Source organism: Lipotes vexillifer, unplaced genomic scaffold, assembly GCF_000442215.2.
Source record: "Lipotes vexillifer unplaced genomic scaffold, Lipotes_vexillifer_v1.1 scaffold1315, whole genome shotgun sequence".
Lineage (NCBI taxonomy): Eukaryota > Metazoa > Chordata > Mammalia > Artiodactyla > Lipotidae > Lipotes > Lipotes vexillifer.
In genome coordinates this window covers 217209-236942 of record NW_006785785.1, presented here as the reverse complement: position 1 = coordinate 236942, position 19734 = coordinate 217209, and the positions used below count along the sequence as shown (strand labels likewise).

The 19734-nt window shown below is 35.8% G+C and overlaps 1 protein-coding gene across 1 annotated transcript in view; it reads left to right on the top strand.

Moving 5' to 3' along the window:
- Positions 1 to 4100: 4100 nt before the first annotated feature.
- CNST (consortin, connexin sorting protein) overlaps positions 4101 to 19734 on the top strand; it is a 75540-nt gene continuing 59906 nt past the window's right edge. The window contains exon 1 of the mRNA XM_007458077.1: positions 4101 to 4497. Coding sequence (XP_007458139.1) covers positions 4122 to 4497 — 376 coding nt within the window. The 5' untranslated portion in view covers positions 4101 to 4121. The remainder of the gene's footprint in view (positions 4498 to 19734) is intronic.

The window sequence follows — 19734 nt, the reverse complement described above, 5'->3', positions numbered from 1 at the left end:
GGGAAAGAGAGAACTTCCAGGAACTTGAACTTCATGTTTATTAGAGATGTGTCCTCTGTTGTAGGGTAGAGATTCTTCACTGAGGTTTACCATAGCTGGAGTGAAATATTCTTTAAGTTATTGATACTTTTACCCCATTGTCCATAAAGCATAATTGTTGAGAGTATGGCCTCAAGATCACAACTGATCCATGTTCTATTTCTGAACTTACTAGCTGACCCTTGATGAGATATGAGACTTGCTTTCTTCATTAGTATAATAGGGCTAAAAATTACCTATCTGCTAGAGTAATTGTGAGAATTGAATAAGAGTATCGATCTGAAGAGTTTAACTGGTACATGACACTCATTAAAGTTACGAAGTGTGATCTGTAATTTTATACTCACCAAGGAGGCTTAATCACTAATTTTTCTTAAATATTTATTTATTTTTTTGGCTGGGCCGGGTCTTAGTTGCAACACATGGTATCTTCGTTGCGGCATGTTTAGTTGTGGCATGAGGCCTTCTTCATTGCAGCATTCAGACTCTTAGTTGCAGCATGCATGTGAGATCTGGTTCCCCGACCAGGGATGAAACCCGGGCCCCTTGCATTGGGAGCACGGAGTCTTACCCACTGGACCACCAGGGAAATCCCTTAATCACTAATTTCTAGACATCCTCATCATCTGAAATGGTGCACAGAACAGATCATTAAATATTCCAGGAACTTGCTGAGATATCCCTATCATAAATTAATACTTCAGCATTCTCAAATGATGCTGGTTAACATTAGTCTATCATCAGGAGCCTAATTATTTCCAGGAGGTCTAGAAAAGCTCTGTTTCTGAACCTTCAGTAAGGCTACAGAGCTGCTTGAATAAACCTACTGGTGTTTAAGGCCAATCTGTAAGATTTCTTGGGCAATAATAATGGCTAACTTTTCTTGAGCATTTACTGTGGGCCAAGTACTCTGCTAACTGCTTTACCTGCCATATTGTCTAAGCCTCACAAATGACTCTTCGAGGTAAGCATTACAGTTCTCCATTTTCACAAAGAGAAAATTAAAGCTTGGAGATGCTAGGTAACTTGCCTAAGGTCACCACACAGTTTGTTAAATGGCAGAGCCAGAATTTGACCCTTGGTCTGCCTGTGTTCTCGGCTATTATGCTGAACTGCACAGGATTCAAATCAGGAAGACCTGGTTTCAGATCCAGTTCCACTTCTTTCCAAGAATATGATTTTAAACAAGTTATTTTTGCCTCTCCAAGCCTCAGAGTCTTCATCTAAAACACAGTATGAACACCTCCCATGTAGGCTTGTTTGGAGGATTAGAAATAAGGTATGTGAAGTGCCTGGCACGGCTTCTAATACATGACAGAGACTCAACAAGAGGCGACTTTTATTGTTTGGGGCTCTGTAGATTGCTTTCTTCCTTCCCCCTTGGCATGAGACCTCTGTGTCTCTTTCAGATAAAAGTAAAACCTTTATATTTTCAACTGCAAATACATGCTAGAAAATAATTTGGTTATTTAAATTAGAAAACAACCGAGGCTCTTGCCTGTTTTAAGGACTGACATTTTTCCTACATAGCCACATAAAATTTTCACTGTTTTTATTGTGATAAAAAATATGTGACAGAAAATATGCCATTTTAACCATTTTTAAGTATACAATTCAGTGGCATTGATTACATTGACACTGTTGTGTAACCGTCACCTCTGTCTCTTTCCAGATCTTTTCCATCACCCTAAGCAAAATCTCTGTAACCATTAAGCTGTAACTCCCTCCCCTGCCCTCAGCCCCTCTAATCTAGTTTCTATTTCTATGAATTTGCCTATTATAAAATTACACATAAGTAGAATCATACAGTAATTTATCCGTTTGTGTCTGGCTTAATGTTTTCAAGGGTCATCCATGTTGTGGCATGTATCAGAACTTCATTCCTTTTTATGGCAGAATAATATTCCATTGTGTGAATATATCACATTTTGCTTCTCTCTTCATCCGTCAGTGAACATTTGGGGTGTTTCCACCATATTAGCCACATGCACTTTTAAAGTCTCATTTGAATTTGGATTCTCTCATGATAGAGATCTTGAAGACACTTTATTAAAATAATAATTACTGGGACTTCCCTGGTGGCACAGTGGTTAAGAATCCTCCTGCCAATGCAGGGGACACGGGTTCGAGCCCTGGTCTGGGAAGATCTCACATGCCATGGAGCAACTAAGCCCGTGTGCCACAACTACTGAGCCAGCACTCTAGAGCCCACGAGACACACCTACTGAGCCTGTGTGCCACAACTACTGAAGCCCGTGTGCCTAGAGCCCATGCTCCGCAACAAGAGAGGCCACCACAATGAGAAGCCCGCGCACCACAAGGAAGAGTAGCCCCTGCTCGCTGCAACTAGAGAAACCCTGCACGCAGCAACGAAGACCCAATGCAGCCAAAAATAAATTAAATAAATAAATTTATAAAAAAAATAATAATTACTTTTCAATTAAAAATTATACTCTAGTTAGAATTCATTTAGGTCTAAACTAAGTTATTCTAGTCAAGTTAAATCATTTTACTTTTCATATTACATACTTCTTAGTGGAGCTATATAGTATATATTTTAAGGAAAATGATACCAGCCAGATTTAGATATTTTTATATTTGACAAGCAGTACTTTTATGCCTGAATCAAATAAAATATTCCACTTGCAAAATAGTTGAAATCATGTGATACAATCAGTGTAGAGCTCATGTTTTGTTTTATACTTTGTTTTCCTGTTTTTAAAAAAATTTTACTTAAATATATATTTATATATATTTACTGGCTTTCTAAAGAGCAAATAAACATTCTTTTTATTAGTTTGAAGAATTTACAAAATTCTTTATCACTGAGTTTTTCTCAAAATTGCTGAAATATATTTCATTCAAATCCAAAGTAATACTTGGCAAGCATAAAAATATCTAAATCTGGCTGGCATGATTTTTCTTAAAATGTAATATACTTTTGGATGAGAAGAGGGGGTAAAACATGACTGATACAAGGCTTAAAATCTATTTTGTATATCTTTAAAATGTTAGAAGGATTCTTGGAGTAGATTGAGATTTTTTTTTCCAAGTCTTAAACTAAATAGCCTAGAGTTAATCATGGCCCTCTTTTTTTTTTTTTTTTTTTTTTAAGAAGTGGATCTATTTAGAGAGATACAAATTCCACAGACAGAATGCGATCTGTCTCAAAAGGCGAGAGCAGCCCTGAAATATGGGGTGGTTAGTTTTTATGGGCTGGGTAATTTCTTAGGCTAAAGAGTAGGAGGATTATTCCAACTATGTTGGGGAAGGGGTGGGGAGGAATTAGACACTGCCCACTTTTTGGCCTTTTGTGGTTGGCCTCCAGAACTGTCATGGCGCCTGGGGATCCCCCTTTTTTTTTTTTTTTTTTTTTAATTGTATAAAAGGAATCTGTTGACAATCCTAAGGTACTTTTCAGGGCTTATTTTTAGGAAGGATGTAATGAGAATATAGTAAAATATATGCTACCTGAATTTTCCCCCATATACTTTTTTAAAAATTTATTTTAAAACTATTTTTAAATGTTTTCATTTGTAAATATTGCTGCTGTTTGGCCATATAACGACTTACACAAGTAACTTTCACTTGTTTGTTAAGTGTCCAGGGATAACATGAGTGATTGGTTTTAGCAGACAACCTTTAATTTAGCAGATAACCATTAATTTCTTTCTTCAAGGCAGTGGTTCCAACGTGATGCACATTAGAATAATCTAGAGAACTTCAAAAACTATATCAGTGTTTGGGCTCGATCCCCAGAGATTTAGATTTCAGAGGTACGTGATAGAAATTTGACAAGCTCCATAGGCAATAAACATACAACCAGGGTTTAGAACCATTGTATTCAAGCAAGAACTAGGTGGGGTGGGGTAGGGTTGTAAGTGGGATAGAAGTAGTAGGAATGAGCCTTAGTCATTTCTCTCTTCCCTACTTACAGTAAAACAACCCAGGAGAAGAGGAAAATCAAAGAATCAAAGATCACCAAAAATCCAGAGTTTAAAAAATGAATGTTTTTTCTTTTTGTCATTGTAGACATTGAAGGACTTTAATGAAACTTAAACGGTTCAACAAAAGATGCTCTAATGGATGACAGTGAAACTCCTACATATAATCTGCAGATAGAACCACAAGTTGGATATCATCCTGGTGATGGCGTGGAAAGTACTGTAACATGCTTGCCCTCTGCATCAGATGAAAATGAAAATCAATTTGATGGTGATGGGCATGAGCTTCTGACCAGTAGTGACAGTGCAATGGGCAAACCTGAAGTGTTTGAGCCGGACAGTCTCAACAATAATGAAAGCTGCACATCAAGCTGTCAGGTGGCTGCAGGTGAGAATTTGGAAAACACTGCTTGTGAAGGCCCCAAAGATGGACAGGCCGTCTTGAGAAAGGACCAAAAAATACCTGGAAAAAGTTCAAGAAGCAAAAAAGGCACTGTTAAGAAGATACCACAAGGTATTTTTTAAAAATTATTTATACTGTTGTTTAAGAATAAAGTCTTCCCATCCCATACTGTGTGTATTGTCCTGCTTCTTGCTTTTCTTCTCTTAGTATATTCCAGAGCTAGTTCTGTGATAGCACATGCAGATACATCTGTGTGGTATGCCATGCATGTGACGTATGTCTCTATAGTGTTCCATTATATGGGTGTACCATAAAGTATTTAACCACTTCTTTATGGCTGTTCCCAGCGTTCTGATGTAATAAGTGTGCTGAAATTGACATTCTTTGTACCTGTCTTCTCACTAGGTGCTTTAAATATATATATATATATATATATATATATATATATATATAGCCTCCTTCCTTTATATATTAGACCATTTTCTACCAATATCAACCTTAAAAGTTTCCTTCTTTCATCACTTTGGCTTTGATTTCTACCCTGTGAGTTTATGGGCTAGTACAGTCTTACTCAACCTCTTTATAGGATCTTTCCATCTCACTTAGTAGGTGAGTGGTAAACATTAACATGTATTAATATACATCATCTAACAATGTTGAATAAGACATCTAGCTTTATATTACTTTGGTTACAAAGCAAATCAGAGTATTTCTCATCTGGCTTATAATTTGGCAGTTAAAATTTGGAGCTATGGACTTTTTTGCCTGAGTCACAGGGCACGCTTGGGAAAAGGCAGCCTCTCGTTATTTTTGATCAAAACCATTTGTCTCTAGAGAGTTCTCGACACCCTAGACTGGGACTCTTTAGTGTAGTACCACTTTACCCACACAAGCAGCTGCTCTAGTGAACAAAATGGAGTGTCTCCTCTCTTCTGCTTCTTTGACTGATTAGAAACATAGCCAGTCTGTCCATATCCTATTTTTTATTTGTATTTGTTTATTTGGAGTAAAATATGAAACTTCGCAGTTTCTACAAATCAATCCTTGTTTATTCAGTCGGGCAATTTGATAACTTTTTAATGTAACTCATTAAACTCATTTGGCTTTCCAATTAATGGATCCCTTTTTCTTTGCTTTTCCTTAGTAGACTTAAAGCAAATTAAAAAAAAATTTTGACAAGAGAAGTGAAAGCATTTTCTTAAAAGAACTAAGTGTAAACAGATGATATATACAGTGCTATCTGTATATAAATTGATTTATTCAGTAACCATAATTCAAATGCTATTTGACTGTTCCTTTCTCATCTGATCTAGTGATGTTTTTAAGAACTGACACCTAGTTGCATATATATAAGGGTCAGTCATAGCTTCAAGATTCATGGCTCCTTTTATTTCTTCTTTCCATGACCTATTGCAGTTACCCTAGGTGTGATTATATAATTTCAAGTTATTTAGTGATTATCAGTGAGCAGATGTGTGTAAAATTACTGTCCCCTTATGCATTTGAAATATATGACTTATAAAAGTTAGGGACAGCCTTTATACAGATTATTTAAAAAATTATTTTATATATCTTTAATAAAATGAGTTTAAGAGTGTAAGAAAACTGAATTAGGAGTTGTACAACCTAAGTTCAAATCTTACTTCTGGTTTTGGGTCACTTGGTGAGACTTAACCATTCTGTACTTTAGTTTCCTCATCTGTGTGATAATGATGTTCATCTACATATATCTATAAAACTCCTTTCTGAGCTGTGAATTTCTCAGATTTCTGAATAGAGATGGTATAGTCTAAACTCAATTAAAATTTGGTGATTCACCTCCAGTGTATCTATAGAGTTTTTCATGTATAAGCGGTACGTTGGTACATTTTTGTTTTTAATCATCATCTTTAGCTGGAGTACTGCAAACGCCCCTTAAAGATGTCTCCCATCTTGTTTCTTGCTAATCCATTCTTCATGTCAAAACTAAAAATGCACAGAGTTTATGGTTAGAGATCTATGGGCATATTTACTCTTTACTATTTAATTCTAAGATACTAAGTAAATAAATTTTCAAAAAATTAGCAGATAAGTACTTTTATAATAATAGAGTAGCTTCTCAAATGTGAAATGAAATGACGTATAAAACATGATATTCAATTCCAAACCAGAAATAAGTTTTTTGTAGGTGGGTGCCCTCTCAACAGTTTTTTGGAAACATACATTAAGGTGAATTTATTCACTATTATGCTTACCTAGTTTAATTTGTAGTAATTTTTCATGTATCCAAAAGCTAGTACTAGGGGAAAAAAATTGGAGCAATAGTATTAGGGGACATCATTATTTACTGGTTTTCTGGAAGCAGCATTTCTGTAAACCTGCTAAAACCTGGAACTTGTCCCCAGGAAAAGTCCAGTTGTCATTATGTTACAAGAATTTTTTTTTCTTAAGAGAATGGAGCAGGATTTCAAGCTGCATTACATCAAGTTTTCACTGTGGTTAAATCTGGTGTAGCTTTAGGTAAATGTCCTAAAAACGAATGAAAATGAATCAATAATATTTTTAAATTTTTTATTGAAGTATAGTTGAAACCAATAAATTTTTAACAGCTTGATTGAGATATAATTGGCATACTATATAATTCACTCATACATTTAAAGTATACAGCAGTTCAGTGATTTTTAGTATATTCACAAAGCCGTGCAATCATTACCAGAGTCAGTTTTAGAACATTTTCAGAAATCCCTTACCTATTAGCAATCACTCCCCATTTCTCAGACTCTGCCCTTAAATAGCCTATGGGAGCTCTCATGGGCATGCGTTTGTTAAATTCCCTTGGAGTTTCGTGAAGTTCATTTCTTGAAATGCTTTTTCAGATCTGCTGTATATAAAATCTAAATATTGAGTTTAGGATACTCAGACAAATGTGTATCCTAACTAAGTGAGCCTTTTATATGAAAGGAGAAAATAAATAATGGTTTTTGAGTTCAGGACAGTCTGGCTGGAGGCAGAGGTGCTTAAATAATCAGGTAAGCTTGTAGAGCTAGACATTGGCTTAGTGTGGCTCATTAAATTTCCTAACGAATAATTAGAGCTCTGCTTCTTTAAGGGCTTAGCAAAGCAAACAAGCTGTAAGAAGTGCTGTTCTTTCCACTCAAGAAAAGTGCCCTTTGTGGCATATGAGAAGAAAATAAGGATAATCTTTTGAATGTTTATATGTCAGAGTCTGCTATGATGGCACATTCCTACTAAAACACTTAAAACATGAGTGATTTAGCTAGTGAAAGTAGTGGTCTTTCATCGTTGTTTGAGTCCCATCCCCCAAAACAGTCCTGAGGTATTAATAGTAATTTTCAAGACGCTGCCTAAAATAAAGTTGTGGCTATTTTGATGTCTTTCCTTCTTTATATTAACATTGAAAAAAATTCCTTCATTGCTGTAATTTCATATTATGATTCTTTAAGCCATTGCATAACTAAATTCCTCAAATCACCTGCATTATGCTCATGTATATCTTGGCCATAAGTTTGGAAAATGGATCAGAAATAAATTTTAATACATGGTTATGTAGTTCCTATGCTAGACTCTGTGCTTTGTTCCTTTTATTTTCCTTCCAAAATTTCCTCTCTCAAAGGTTCAAGTTAGTGCCATGAAAATAGAGAGAATTGTGCTCAACATTTAAATGTCTTCAGTTGTTGGCTAAAGACATTTAAGCAGTTAAAAGGAAATATTCCTTCTTTTTCCTCAACACTACATACTAGTATTATGAGAGATAAAGTTGAAAATGAGCCAGCTTCCTTCTGACCTGACCTGGGGTCAAAGGGATATCTTATGTAATTATAGCATAATTACCATTTGCTTTGCATGGCACATTCTCCTCCTGTGCCCTCAGGTGGCAGCCTCTGCCTTTAAAGGGAGCAGCACAGGGGTCTGTGGTTAGGAGCTCAGGCCACAGTCAAGCTGCCCTGTGACCTAAGGCAAGTGACCTGACTCCTCTCAACCTGGCTCCTTATAAATTAATAGCTAAGGATAAAATGAGGCACTTAGTAGACATTCCAAGTGGTAGCACTGTTTTCTAGATTGGGCATTATTGTCTGATAGGATAATTATCTTTGTCAACTGAAAAAAAAAAAAAAAAGCACAACTTAAAAGTTGAGAATTAAGTTTTATTTGGCGACAAAACTGAGAACTTAAGCCCGGGAGACAACCTCTCAGATAGCTCTAAGGAACTGCTCCAAAGAGGTAAGGGAGGAGCCAGGATACATAGGAGTATTTGCAACAAAGGCCAGGTAGTTGGAACATCAAAAGATCACTGTTAACTAGAGAAAACCAGACATCTCAAGGAATTTAGCGCTTTTCTATGAATGGGAAGATGCAAGAGTCTGGGCTCATTGAAATCATTCCTTTGATATACACTTCAGCTTTCTGGGGCCAGTATCCTGTGCTTTCTTATCCTGAGTCTCTTCTGGGTGCATCATTGGGGTGGCTGCAGAGGCTGACTGTTAGAGGGTGGGCATCCTCTTTCTATCCTCAGTTCCCTCAGGGTTCACCTTCTGGGCAGCTGTACTGTGATGGCTTGATGGTTGCAGCATCCTTTGTTTACTGATATGGCAGGCAACATTTTTTCTTTAACATCTTACTAAGTTCACTGATTCTTTTTCCTGCTTGCTCAAGTCTGCTGTTGAATCCCCTTAGTGAAGTTTTCATTTCACTCACTGTATTTTTAAGTTCCAGAGTTTTGTTTCACTTCTGTTGATAATTACTATCTCTTTAATTGATATTCTTATTTTGTTCATAACGTTTTCCTGATTTCCTTTAGTTCTTTGTCCATGGTTTCCATTAGCTCTTTGGGCATATTTAAGACAAGTAATTTAAAGTGGTTTTCTAATCCAACATTTGGGCTTCCTCAAGGATGCTTCTGTCAGTTTATTTCCTCTGAATGGGCCATACTTTAATGTTTCTTTGTATGCTGTGTGACTTTTTGTTGTTGAAAACTGGGCACTTGAATATTATAATGTGGTAACTCTGGAAATTATATTCTCCCTCTTTCTCAGGGTTGGCTGGTCTTGATTGAAGTCACGGTTTGTATTCCTTTTCCATTATTTATGGCTCTATGCTTAGGTCCTTCCTTAACACTTAGCCAGGCCATTTACAATTCTGCCTCAGCCTTCACTTCCTGCTGCCACTGAGCTTATTCATCCAGTGGGAAAAGCTTAAGGTGTTCTCCCGTCCCTAATAAGCATGCTTCCTGGCCTGGGCATATGTGTAACTTTCTAAATTCCCTAGTATATGCCAGCGCTTTTGAATGCTCTGATTTCCCAAAGAAACTCTATCCCTGGCCTTTGCTCCCTGGTTTTAAGCAGTCTATTGTATGCCTCAGTTGTGAATTTTTTGCCCCAGGTGGCTGCAGATTTTTTGATCTCCTGATAATGTAACAAAGCAAGGGCTTCTGTGCCCCCAGCAGAAACTCTGGCACAAACTCTGAGAGCTGGTGTTTGCAGCAAAGTAAGGGTTTTTTGCAAGGCACCAGGTGAGGGAGTGAGAACCAAGTCTTAGATCCAGTTCAACTTTGTCTTTAAGTTATGGGGTTTTTTGTTTTTGTTTTTGTGTTTTGTTTTTAGGGGAAGAAAGAGAGGCTGGGATTGTCATTTTGTGACATTTCTTAGTGTTTCAGGAGTCAGTATGTCTCTGGTTTACAATTTTCAGGCCAGGTGGTCCACAGCTTGGGGAAATCTATTAGCTTATCTTGCCTTAGAGAAACAACTTGAGTTTGTATGTTAATGATGATATCTATAATAGTAATTTTAGTACATTAATGATAATATTATCGACAACAGCAATTTTAGTCATCTGACTGGTATGTTTGTGTTCAGTTAGCACAGGATTGAGGTCAGAGAGGACAAGAAAGGGAATGAAGTTTTGCATAGAAAGATTGATCATAAACTCAGTGAGAGAACTTGGTTTTAGGGGCACTTGGTATAAGTAATGCTTGCCAGCAAAGCCTGCTGCTTTTCTGCTCTGAGGGGGTTCTGAGTTAGGTGAAACAGAGGTGAACACCTTGCATCAGTCCTTCAGGTAGTCCCAGACAGGTTCGAATAGAGAAACAATAATTTTCAAGTAAGGTCTGCCCTGCTTCCTTTGGAACCAGAGACCAGCATCCTATATAGGGAGGGTGCTGCTGTCTTCAAGACCGTTGCTGAGCTGGAGAGGGCAAGGGTTTTAATATGCCACAAATCTCGCCTACCAGTTTTACAATGCCTTTTTCTTGATTCAGCATTCACTTTGTTGCTGTATATCTGTGACTGTTTTTCCAGAGTTCTGGCAAAGTTGATTTCGGTAGTTCTAGTTTTTTTTTGTTTTTTTTTTTTTTTAATATTTCTATGAAGGGATGGGAGTTTGGAGCTGCCTATTCCATGATTTTGCTTATATCACTCAACACCTTTTAATTTTAGGGTTTCCAATAGCAAGAGCTATGCCCAGATGCATGGATCAAAAATGCTCTGAAGAATACTACTGTTTCATATTTTTGTTTGATAGCACCTTTTTAGATAGGGATGCTGTTGATTAAGAAACATCACCTCAATCTTTGGGAAGTGATATTATCTTTGTTTTAGAGATGGAGGGGGCAAAAAGCTTAAATATTGAAGCCTCATAAGGATACAGTGGTTGAGAAGTTTAAATGCAGTAGAGCTCCAGGAAAACAGTTTGGTAGTTCCTCAAAAAGTTGAACATAGAATTACCATTTAATTCAGCAATTCTACTTCTAGACATATACCCAAGGTAATTGAAAGTAAGGACTCAGATACCTGTATACCAGTGTTCATGGCAGCGTTATTCACAGAAACCAAAAGGTGTTAACAACCCAAATGTCCATTGACAAAATGTATGAAACAAACAAAATGTATGGGAAAAAAAACATATATGGAAACGTTATTCAGCCTTAAAAGGAGTGATAATCTGATATATGCTACAACATGGATGAACCTTGAAGACATTATGCTGAGTGAAACAAACAAGCCAGACACAAAAGGACAAATATTGTTTGATTTCACTTACATGAGGTATTTAGAATAGGCAAATTCTTGGAGACAGAAAGTAGAGTAGAGGTGTCGACTGAGAAAAAAGAAGGCAGAACCTAGAAGTTGAGAATGTTTAATTTGGCAGACTTTCTGAAGACCTAAACCCAGGAGGCAGCCTCTCAGATAGCTCTGAGTGGCTGTTCCCAAGAGGTAAAGTAAAAGCCGGGAGATACAGCAGTTTTTGCAACAAAAACCAGCTAGTCAGAACATGGAAAGATGACTGTTAATTAAAGAAAACCAGACATCTCAAGTTGATGAATTTAGTGCTTTTCTATGTACAGGAAGATGTGAGAGTCTGGGCTCATTGAAATCATTCCTTTGATATGCATCATAATTATCTAGGGCCAGTATCCTGCTTTTTTCCATCCTGAATCCCATCGGGGTGCACCACTGGGGGGCAGCTGCAGTGACTGATGATGGTGGTAGGCAGCCTGTTTGTCTCCATCCTGAGTTCCCTCAGGGCTCACCGTCTGGGCAGCTGCAGTGGCTAATGGCTTGATGTCCGCAACCTCCTTTGTTTACTGATGTGGCAGAGGATTCCAGATGTGAAGCAGGAGGGGAATGGGGAGTTAGTGTTGAATGGGTACAGAGTTTTGGGGGTGATGAGAAAGTTCTGGAAATGGTTAGTGGTGATGGCTGTACAACATCGTGAATGTAATTAATGTCACTGAATTGTACAGTTCAAAATGGTTAAAATGGTTTTATGTTACCTATAAAAAAATCACCAAAAAAATTCATAGAGCTCCAAACTCACTGGTATGGACATATAGAGTTAATTTGATTGCAGCTTGCTGAATTTTAAACGAAAGTTCTTGAGTATTTATTGAGCACTTACTGTATGACTGCCACCATGATGCATGCATTGTATGAAATAGCTCATTTAATCTTCTCCAAAGCCTTACTAAGTACCACAATTAGCCTCAGTCTACAGATGAGGAATCTGAAAGCACAGAGATAAGTAAATTGCCCAATATCATATTGCTCACAAGTGACACTCTCAGGATTTGATCCCAGGCAGTCTGACTTCAGATTGAGCCTGATTGTTAAACCATGCTATGTGACTTTTTCTGAATTCTAATGTGTGTTTAAAGGAAAGTTCTGTTTCTTGTTTGACTCACCATACTTTGCCTTTTCTCTGAGTATGTTGCCAGCCGTGCTTCTTCAGAACAATTCCTGCTTGCCAGCCTCAGCAAGATGAAACATAATCAGAGAAAGGGGTAATGGTTCCTTACCCCTTCAGATTCCACTCTGAAGGAAGTGGTGGAGTTTGGTTTGTTTCAGTAATTGTCTCTGAATCCTGGTATAACTTTTCCTCAGATTTCGTTATTAGATCTAGTCTCAATGTAGTGAAAGGGACCTTCGACAACTGGATCAAGGAAAGTATTTTTATGAAAGCAGTGAATGTAGTTTTTTTCCCTAATACTTTTATTCAAAAAGCTCAGTGTTCTTAGTTGAAAGAAGAGAGGTCATGGAATTGTGGATAAATAGCAGTGTGTCTTACTTTATTTCTTATCTAAATGTAATTTCTGAGGAGAGTCTATACAGGGCATTATCCCCATTTAACAGGTAGGAAAATTAAGAGGTTGACTTGCCTAGAGTTGCAGAACTAGAAAGCAGTCAATTTGGGATTCAAACCCAGGCACCTGACTTCAGAGTCAAGGCTCTCATTTAATCTCTGATGAATTTCAATTGCTTTATCTATAATTTCTAATACCCACTTTATACTGTTGTGAGAGTCCAGTGGCATAGTGAATATGGGCTCATAGTATACTCCATGGTACATACTCACATTTAACCAACTTTTTTTCCCAAGAAGTATTTTAAGTACCTGCTCTGTGTCAGGCACTGTGCTCAGTATTGATGTCACAATGGTTAATCATATACCTGCCCTTTAAAAGCTGACAGACCAGGCAGAGGGAACAGCATGAACAAAACGCAGATTGTTATCTAAAGCCCCACAAACCTGCATATAAGATAGCTTCCTTATACTCTTGAGTAGTAGTATACAGTATATGAAATGCATTAAGCCTTCATTTTTTAAAATTGAAGTATAGTTATTTTACAATGTTTTGTTCATTTCTGCTGTACAGCAAAGTGATTCAGTTATACATATATATATACATTCTTTTTTTAATATTCTTTCCCATTATGGTTTATCCCAGGATATTGAATATAGTTCCCTGTACTATACAGTAGGACCTTGGTGTTTATCCATTCTGTATATAATAGCCTACATCTGCTCACCCCAACCTCCCACTCCATCCCTCCCCCAAACCCCTCCCCCTTGACAACCACAAGTCTGTTCTCTGTGAGTCTGTTTCTGTTTCATAGATAGGTTCATTTGTGTCATATTTTAGATTTCACATCTAAGTGATAGCGTGTGGAATTTTCTTTCTCTTTCTGACGTACTTAGTATGATAATCTCTAGTTGCATCCATGTTGCTGCAAATGGCATTATTTCATTCTTTTTCATGGCTGAGTTGTGTGTGTGTGTGTGTGTGTGTGTGTGTATGTATACATACACCATATCTTCTTTATCCGTTCATCTGACATTTAGGTTGTTTCCATGTCTTGGCTATTGTGAATAGTGCAGCTATGAACATAGGGGTGAAATTCATTAAGCCTTTAAATAACCCTTCTCCCATCCCCAGACATCCCCATCAGCTTAGTTTAACCCTTAGAAGGGTTAAATAACCCTTCTCCCATCCCCAGACATCCCCATCAGCTTAGTTTACATTATTACTTTCACTATTTTATCATAAGTATAGTCATTGCTGCTCTCTTTACCTAGGCCTTGATGTCTTCTATGTAGCATCTTTTCAACTCCCATTTTGCCTGTGATAATTTTTCATTATCTTGATTAATTACTAACTAAGGTATGAGATTTTTACCTTTAAATTATCTAGTCACATCATTCTCCCTGTCACGCAGAGAAACAGTATCCCTTCGGTATATTAACAAATGGCAGATTTTAGATTATTAAAGAAGAATACTATGAGTAATTATGACAGGGTACATTCCTAATGTTTTAGGGTAAAGGATACTAGTACTGTTCTCCCACAGGTGTGTCTCTTGACCACTATCAGAGACAGATTCTAAATTGAATAAAATAACTGTCAAAACTGACACAAAATTCAGGTGGTATGATGAATTGAATACAATCTCTCAGTTAAGGTAATTCCTCTAATCTCTGGCCCAAGGCAGTTACAAGTAATTTTTTTAAAAAATGTAAAACCTCAATAGGTGCATGTAAAGTATGATGTCTATTTTAGAGCTTGATGAAGTTGACAGATATTAAATTAAATGAAGGCCTATGATTGACTGTCACCACCTACATATACTTATAAATAGAATCACCAAATTGCTTAATGGGGTGTTTTAACTATAGCCCATTTGACTTTCACAGATGAAGATAAATAGAATTTTTTGCTCCTATGTGGATGTGTAGATTCATATCTAGTAAAAGAAAGCTTCTTTTGTATTGAATGACAATTTGTAATTAAGGTGAAATTATATGTGCTGATACATGTTTTGATTTGGCTTTTCTCAGTAACTATAAATATATTTTTACCAGAAAACTTTTAATATATTTAGAAGAAATTTTTGTATTAATTGATGATATATTAATTTTTTCAAGCAAAACTTTTGTAAGACCACGTGACATGAGAAGTAATGACATAAAAATTATTTTGAAATCTACATGGAAAAATACTGAAACTTCCATGTTATGTCATAAATGCTTGATTACTATTACTTTAAAATGTTTTAGTACATTATAAAGGTATCAGTTCACAATATGCTAATCTTTCTGAGTACTCATGGTTATGCTAGTGTTTATTTTCTTTGTTGTCTTTATTAAAAATAAGTTTAATCATGTTCAAGCATAATATTGGTGACTAATAAATAAGCAATTTAATGCTCCAACGTAGTTTTTATAATTCCTATTATTCACCATGACATTAGCAATATGAGCTTCATTAGCTTTATTTACACTTTGCTCTGAATGTTTTCTTCAAAATGAAAAAAAAATATGTAAAAGCACACTGTCTCAGAAGTGCTTTTTGATTCCTGTGACCTTTTTAATTCAAGTGACAGTAAAACCTCTTTTTAGGATAAGCTTTGGGAGCACACCTACCTTTTACATTCACTATATCATTTAATTCTCACAATAATTTTATAAGTTGGTAGAGTGTCCAGATTACAGATCAGGAAACTGGGGGGTGAAGAGATTGACGGATGTGCCACAGGTACAGCTAATACGTAGTGGAAGTAGGATGGGTACTTAGGGCTGCCCTGATTTCCATCATTCTTCTTCCAACTCTTTGGGAATACATATTTTTCTCAGTATGAGTTCTTTATCCTAGTAATTATGAAATTAATAAGGACATATTTTAAGTAGTTTAAAAATCGATTATCCGAATATGTCTAAATAACTGTTTTCCTATTGAATATTTTGTGTGCCTAAGGCAAAGTATATCCTTGTCATTTAATAACATGTATAATATCAATTTATATGTTTCTTTAAACCATGATAAAATTATTGTCCTTAAAGCTTGACAGCAATGGAAACCTGCTTTTTAGTATGGAATGTGGCAGAATTCTTGCAAGGCCATGCACTTATTTTCTTGCATGAAACTGATATGCCACTGTTTATGCAATCTACGTTTTATGCAAAGTTAGTCACAGTGGTTAAAAAAATACAGTGTGTGTGTGGGAGGGCAGCTAGAAGATACTTGTATTAGACAGATACCCTTACCTTCAGTTTTCTTAAATAATTGACAACCTTGTTTACAGTGATATTTTACATTTCATTTATTTATTTATTTATTTAAGGTGTGCAACATGATGGTTTGATATACATAGTGAAATGATTACTACAGTCAAGCTAGTTAACATATCTCCTCACATAGTTACCATTTATTGTGTGATGACTGCAATTGAAATCTTCTCAGTATATTTTCAGTGTTCAATACAGTATTATTAAGTATAGTCATTATGCCTGCACATTAGATTTCTAGATTTATGCATCCTACATAACTACAACTGTGTACCTTTTGAGCAACATCTCCTTGTCTTCCCCCACCAGTCCCTGGGAACCATCATTATGCTACTTTGCTTCTATGAGTTTCATTTAAAAAAATTTTTTTTTAGATTGCACATGTAAGGTGAAATCACGCATTGTTTGTCTTTCTCTGTCTAGCTTATTTCACTTAGCATAATGTCCTCCAAGTTCATCCAAGTTGTCACAACAGGCAGGATTTTCTTCTTTCTCATGGCTGAGTAATATTCCATTTTATATGTGTATCACCTCTTGTTCAGCTGTTCATCCATTGACAGACACTTGTATTATTTCCATATCTGGGCTATTATAAGTAATGCTGTAATGAACCTGGGGGAGCAGATACCTCTTTGAGTCTTGATTTCATTTCCTTTGGGTATATACCCAGAAGTAGGTTAGCTGGATAATATGGTAGTTCTAGTCTTACGTTTTTGAGGAATGTTTGTCCTGTTTCCACAATAGTTGTACCAATTTGCATTTCCACCAGCAGGGTACAATCAAATTGTTTTCTTGCTATTCATTTGTTTGAATTCCTTATATATTTCGGATGTTAACCCCTTTTCAGATGGGATGGTTTGCAAATATTTTCTCCCATTTCATAGGTTTTCTCTTCACTTTGTTGATTGTTTCCTTTACTGTGCAGAAGCTTTTTAGTTTGATGAAATCCCATCTTCTACTTTCACTTTTGTTGTCTGTGCTTTTGGTGTCATGTCTGAAACATTATTGCCTAGACCAATGTCAAGAAGATTTTCCCCTATGTTTTGTTCTAATTGTTGTATGGTTTCAGGTCTTACATTTAAATCTTCAATTCATACTGAGTTGATTTTTGTATATGTAGTGAGATAAGGGTCCAATTTCATTCTTCCACATGGGGAAAACCAGTTTTCTCAGTACCATTTATTGAAGAAACTATCCTTTCTCCAATTGTTTGTTTCTTGCATCTTTGATCAAGTTCATAATTGTGTGGATTTATTTCTGAGCTCTCTGTTGTGTTCCATTGGTCTGTATGTCTGTTATTATTGCCAACCGTCTTATTTTGAATACTAAAACTTTGTAGTACTTTTTGAAATCAGGTACTGTGATGCCTCTAACTTTGTTCTTTTTACTCAAGACTGCTGTGGCTATATGTGATCTTTTGTGGTTCCGTATACATTTTTCTATATTTGAAAACTGCCATTGAAATTTTGTTAGGAATTCCATTGAATCTATAGATTGCTATGAGTATTATAGATATTTTAAAATTCTTCCAACCCATGAACATAGTATATCTTTCTATTAATTTGTGTCTTCTTAGTTCCTTTCATCAATATTTATTGTTTTCAGTGTACAGAGCTTTCCCCTACTTGGTTAAATTTATTCCTAAGTACTTGATCGTTTTAAAGCTATTGTAAATAGGATTTTTTTCTTTATTTCTTTTCCAGATGGCTCATTGTTAGTGTATAGCAACACAACTGATTTTTGTATGTTGATTGTATATTCTGCAACTTTACTGAAATCATTTATTAGCTCTAACAGTTTTTTAGTGGCATCTTGAGGGTTTTCTATTTTATAAGATCATATCATCTGCAAACAGAGACAGTTTTACTTCTTCCTTTTTGAATTTGATGCCTTATATTTCTTTTTCTTGCCTAATTGCTCTGGCTAGGACTTCCAGTACTGTGTTGAATAGGAGTGGTGAGAGTGGGAACCTTTGCCTTGTTCATGACCTTAGAGGAAACTATTTTAACCTTTCACTGTTGAGTGTGATGTTATCTGTGGGTTTGTCATATATGGCTTTTATCATGTTGAGGTTTCCATCTGTAACTTCTATGTCAAGACTTTTGTCAGGAAAGGATATTGAATTTTGTTAAGTAACTTTTCCCACATCTACTGAGATGATCATATGATATTTATCCTAATGTGCTATATCACATCGATTGATTTCTGTATGTTGAACCATCCTTGGATTCCAGGAATAAATCCTGCTTGATCATGGTGTCTGATCCCTTAAATGTGCTGTTGAATTCAATTTCCTAGTATTGTGTTGAGAATTTTTACATCTGTATTCATCAGAGATATTGGTCTATAGTTTACTTTTCTTGTAGTATCTTTATTTGGCTTTAGTATTGGGGGTAGTGCTGGCTTTGTAAAAATGGGATTGGGACTGTTCCCTCTCCTTTGATTTTTGGAAGAATTTGAGAAGGATTGACATTAATTTTTCATTAAATATTTGGTAGAATTCACCAATGAAACTATATGGGCTTGGGCTTTTCTTTGTTGGGAGGTTTTTGATTACTGATTCAATCTCCTTACTCATTACTGGTCAGTTCATATTTTCTATTCATGATTCAGTCTTGGTAGGGTGTATGTTTCTATGAACTTATCCATTTCTTCTTGGTCATCCAATTTGTTGACATATAAATTGTTCATAATAGTCTCTTATGATCCTTTTTATTTCTGTGGTATTAGTTGTAATGTCTTCTTTTTCATCTCTGATTTTATTTATTTGAGACTTCTCTTTTTTCCTAGTGTAGCTAAAGATTTGTCAATTTTGTTTATCTTTTCAAAAAATCAGCTCATTGTTTCATTGGTCTTTTCTATTGTTTTTCTAGTCTCTATTTCATTTGTTTCTACTCTAATCTTTATTGTTCCTTTCCTTTTGTTAACTTTGGGCTTAGTTTGTTCTTTTTCTAGTTCCTTGAGGTATAAGGTTAGTTTAAACGTTTATTTGAGATCTTGCTTTTTTTGTAATGTGGGCATTGATCACTATATAGTTTCTTCTTATCGCGGCTTTTTCTGCATCACATAAGTTTTGATAAATTGTGCTTTCATTTTCATTTTTCTCAAGATGCTTTTTACTTCCCTTTTGATTTCTTTTTTGATCCATTGGTTGTTCTGGATTGTGTTGTTTAATTTTCATTTACTTAAGAATTTCCCAAATTTCCTCCTGCTATTGGTTTCTACTTTTATAACATTGTGATCAGAAAAGACACTGGATATGATTTCAGACTTTTAAAATTTGTTAAGACTTGTTTTGTGGCCTAACATATGATCTATCCCAGAGAATAACTTGATAAGATCCTGTACTCTATTGCTGTTGGATACAATGTTTTATATAGTTCTGTTAGGGCCTTTTGATCTGTAGTGTTGTTCAAGTCCACTGTTTCCTTTTCATTATCAGTCTGTATGATCTATTCATAGCTGAAAGTGGGGTATTGAAGTCCTCTATTATTATTATATTGCTGTCTATTT